At 34.8% G+C, this 3,852-nt stretch overlaps 1 protein-coding gene across 1 annotated transcript in view; it reads right to left on the bottom strand.

The window, feature by feature from the left end:
* Window positions 1–949: 949 nt before the first annotated feature.
* Window positions 950–3,852, bottom strand: part of LOC111087382 (kinesin light chain 3-like) — a 39,168-nt gene continuing 36,265 nt past the window's right edge. The window contains exons 9-10 of the mRNA XM_022393830.1: window positions 1,756–1,851; window positions 950–1,024 (exon numbers count right to left, since the gene is read on the bottom strand). Coding sequence (XP_022249538.1) covers window positions 950–1,024; window positions 1,756–1,851 — 171 coding nt within the window. The remainder of the gene's footprint in view (window positions 1,025–1,755; window positions 1,852–3,852) is intronic.

The following is a 3,852-nucleotide window of genomic DNA, read 5'->3' as shown; positions in this document are numbered from 1 at the left end:
GTTTGCTGCAACACCATCTTAATGAGAAAACGTATGCAAATGTGGAAGGTGTTAAAAAGGATATCGACATTTTTGCTTCAAAGCCAAGTGATATCTTTAATCAGGGCATTAACAACCTGATTGTAAGATGGAAAAGCATCATCGATAAGAATGGAGACTATTTCATTTAATAAATGTTTTGTTTTGATATATAAGTTGTTCGGGTTTTTTCATCTAAAAAAAGCGACATTAATTTCTTGACAACCTAGTACTTCCTACTCAGTTAAACTCTCTTACTGACATTTTTTCGTTAGTTACATGTTGGTCAACGACTGCTTCTTGAGGAATATTCAGTTTTATGTCATGTAATGAAACCAAGAACTATTATATTTCACCTGATATATAACGACACAGAACACTGATTGTGGCTCTTGTACATATAAAGAACGGAGAATGTGTTAAATACTTTATTACATTACAATATCATTGGAACAATAAGTATCACAAACATTAAAGTGAACGTTTTTCAATAGAGTGATATACTTGTAAGTTTTGTGATCTCACGGTAAAAGGTCTACAAGAAAAGACAAATCTATCACTTACATGAAATCAGTTTATAAAGAGCGTTCCTATAAGTTTCACATAAATAACCATTCATCAACATGATTAGATTTATTTCTAAAGATCATTGTTCAAAGGCCATGTTTATTATAATCAAGTTAGTATTTTTCTTACTGTACAACATAATAATAGATTTTTTACATCTTAAGTGTCAACGAAGTTGATATAAGACTTACGAAACTTCAGTAAAGTTCATTGTAGTAACATGAATAAATTACTGTGATAATTGATAAAAATCATACCAGATAAAAGTTGCAGAAAAACACTGAGATAATCGTAGATTACCCCATGTACAGACCTACAAAAACATATATTCAATCTATGTTAAATGTACGATGACTTTTTTATGCTATGTTGGAACACATAAGTTTGTTGTAGATGCTGGACGAGACCCATCGTCCATTACCTGAGTTCGTAGTTTTGGCTGGAAATGTTACATCTAAAGTTAAATACCTTAATAAATGATGTAACGTTAATAACTGATATAGTGTTTTAACCGATGCTTTGATAAATATCATTGTTGAGACACGTTGATACATGTCGTGGACGTCATTGTCTCTGACGTTATGGCTATCTGTCATGGCGGCCTAGCAATGCGCCCTCTGGCTCCATTTCGTGGAACTATTACGTAATTGTCTCTGACGTCATGTCCGCATGTCATGGTGGCCTAGCAATGCATACTCTCTGATGACATCATTGTCTCTACCCCTTCACTCCTCTCGTCCCTATTGCTTTAAGTCGACACACGTGTAGCACCCTCTGCCGCCAGTGGAAGGGGAGGGGGTAACTACTAACGTCTATCTTTACAAGTTTGTCCTTAATGTGGAATAGGATTTTTAAATTTTATATCTGAAAATAACCTACCTTCACCTTCTTTCATGCAGACCTTCGATATATTATCGAATCTTGTTGTAACAAGCCAGATGCAGAATAAAGTTTTTGTTACGAAATAAAAGTCTCGAAAGTTTCAAGGAAACAAGTATAATGCAAAAGTGTGTATATTCTTAAGCATAAAGCAACAAAGTGGGATATTTTTTGGGTATCTAACTCCTATTTTTAGCGTTATAAACCCTTGAGATTCTCGGAGTGGCTATAATTCAGAAGTTAAGACGAACAAAAAAATACAAATCTGGAAAAACAAAAGTTTCTTCTTACCTCTTTTAATCGCTCGATATTTTTCAGTGTGTGGGTAAACTTTGCAGGTTTTAGAAAGCAAGCTTTCGAAGATGGCGAAGAACTTGAAAGTTTCCTCTAAGTTATATAATTTAGTTAATAATAGCTCCCAAGATAATGTATTGTCAAAAATATCAATACAATGTAGCACAATGCGAAGAGATATAAAAAAACTATTATAATGGTGTAATCATTTCGTGAGAGTGACTTTTCGGTGTATTATCTGAATTTTACATCTTACAAACAATTCTGGTTGTAAGTACTTAGGATGTTAATATAAATCACGGGTTCTGTGTTATTTCTACAGAACTTTCACTGGAACTAATTAATTGATGAACTGGTGAATGATTAAAACAGATTATTTCATTTCAAAAAATCCACACAGAAACAGTATCATCAACATGTAAAACACAAAGATTTATAAAATACTGAAACAAAGAAAATACATTTTACGATCAACACATTACCTAGCGTCCTGTAGCGTTTATGTTAAATGCGTGAACACAATTGATACATATATATTTAGTCCTATATATTTAGTCCTATTTTATAAAATTGATTGACTCTGTACTCGAATCCCCGTCCCACCAAACATGCTCGCATTTTCAGCCATGGGGGCGTTATAATGCGACGGGCAATCCCACTATTTGTTGGTAAAAGAGTAGCCCAAGAGTTGCCGGTAGGTGGTGATGACTACCTACCTTCCCTCTAGTCTTTCACTGCTAAATTAGGGACGGCTAGCGCAGATAACCCTCGTGTAGCTTTGCGCGAAATTCAAACAATCCAAACCATCTGAATTAGTTGATTCTAAACATGCCTGCTGCACAAAACTTGAATGTGTAAAGGTTGTCAAAAGTTAAAAAGAAGAAAACGAAAATCAGTTTTTATTTCATTTCTTTCGCATTCAACAAAAAGTATAATTATTTTATGCACTTGTAATACACATCAAAATAATAAACACTCACTTCCAGATAATAATATTGTTACGTCTCCGTTCGTTAGTTAATTTTTCGAAAATTCGTTCCGACGAAACTTTAGCGACACAAGTCCTTTCTTAAATAAAACTGGTTTATTCTTTCCGAATACAACTTTACGATACACTTAATTTCAACAGTCGCTCTATAACAAACGTCTCACGTGCTCGACTTCAACAATACTCAGTTCAATTACACACTCTCTGACTGCAGTTCAATTACTCATTGTTCCGTCACGTTGTGACCATCTTATATATACCAGCCTACCCCCAATCTAGTAGTCTCCCGATAATTCACGAAGGTTCGAGAAGGAGTGGCGTGATACTAGTCACGTGACCTCGCTACGCAACAATCTAAGTATGCAAATTTAAGGCATCATTGTTCTGAAAATAATAATCTATACCTTTTATTTTCAAATACTTTATAATGCAAGTTTCAATGATAATAATTATTTCTATGTAAACTATATATAAACCATTTCCCATTCATATATAATTCTGGATGTTGTCCTATACATGCACAGACAAATTCACAAACAACTAAGTTTTCTACATGGTCACACCTCTGTGCAACCTTTCTGGTATATACAGAAAGTGCCTGTATGCAGACTGGATGAAATATGTGTCTTTATCATCAAAATTGGTCTTATAGCTGCATTCTACTCTAAAAACCATCCATATTTTAATGGGTCACAAGTACTGAAAAAACAGGAATTCCACAGGGCAATTCGTGGCTCTGAAGACATGTAGTCACAACAGGCCATTTGTAGGAGGAAGCCATTCTAAACGCTTCTACTTGGCATACCCTCCCCTCTTATAATGTTTACATTTGTAAAGTCACTTTTATGGTAAATAGCAGTTATAATATTAGTACACAGTTCAATGCTTCCTCAACAGTCTCATTTCTTCTATGATCTGAACTCAATTCTTCACACAATTCAGCCGACCTCTTTAATACGCCTAACTGCCGAATCGTTTCAATGATTGTTTGTTTGTTTGTTTGTTTAGGAATTTCGCGACAAAGCTACACGAGGCTATCTGCGCTACGCCCGTACCTTAAGTTAGCTAGGTAGTAAGACTAAGGAAGGAAGGCAGTCTAGTCATCA

Source organism: Limulus polyphemus, unplaced genomic scaffold (assembly GCF_000517525.1).
Source record: "Limulus polyphemus unplaced genomic scaffold, Limulus_polyphemus-2.1.2 Scaffold2083, whole genome shotgun sequence".
Taxonomy (NCBI): domain Eukaryota; kingdom Metazoa; phylum Arthropoda; class Merostomata; order Xiphosura; family Limulidae; genus Limulus; species Limulus polyphemus.
This window is presented reverse-complemented; position numbering and strand designations above follow the sequence as displayed.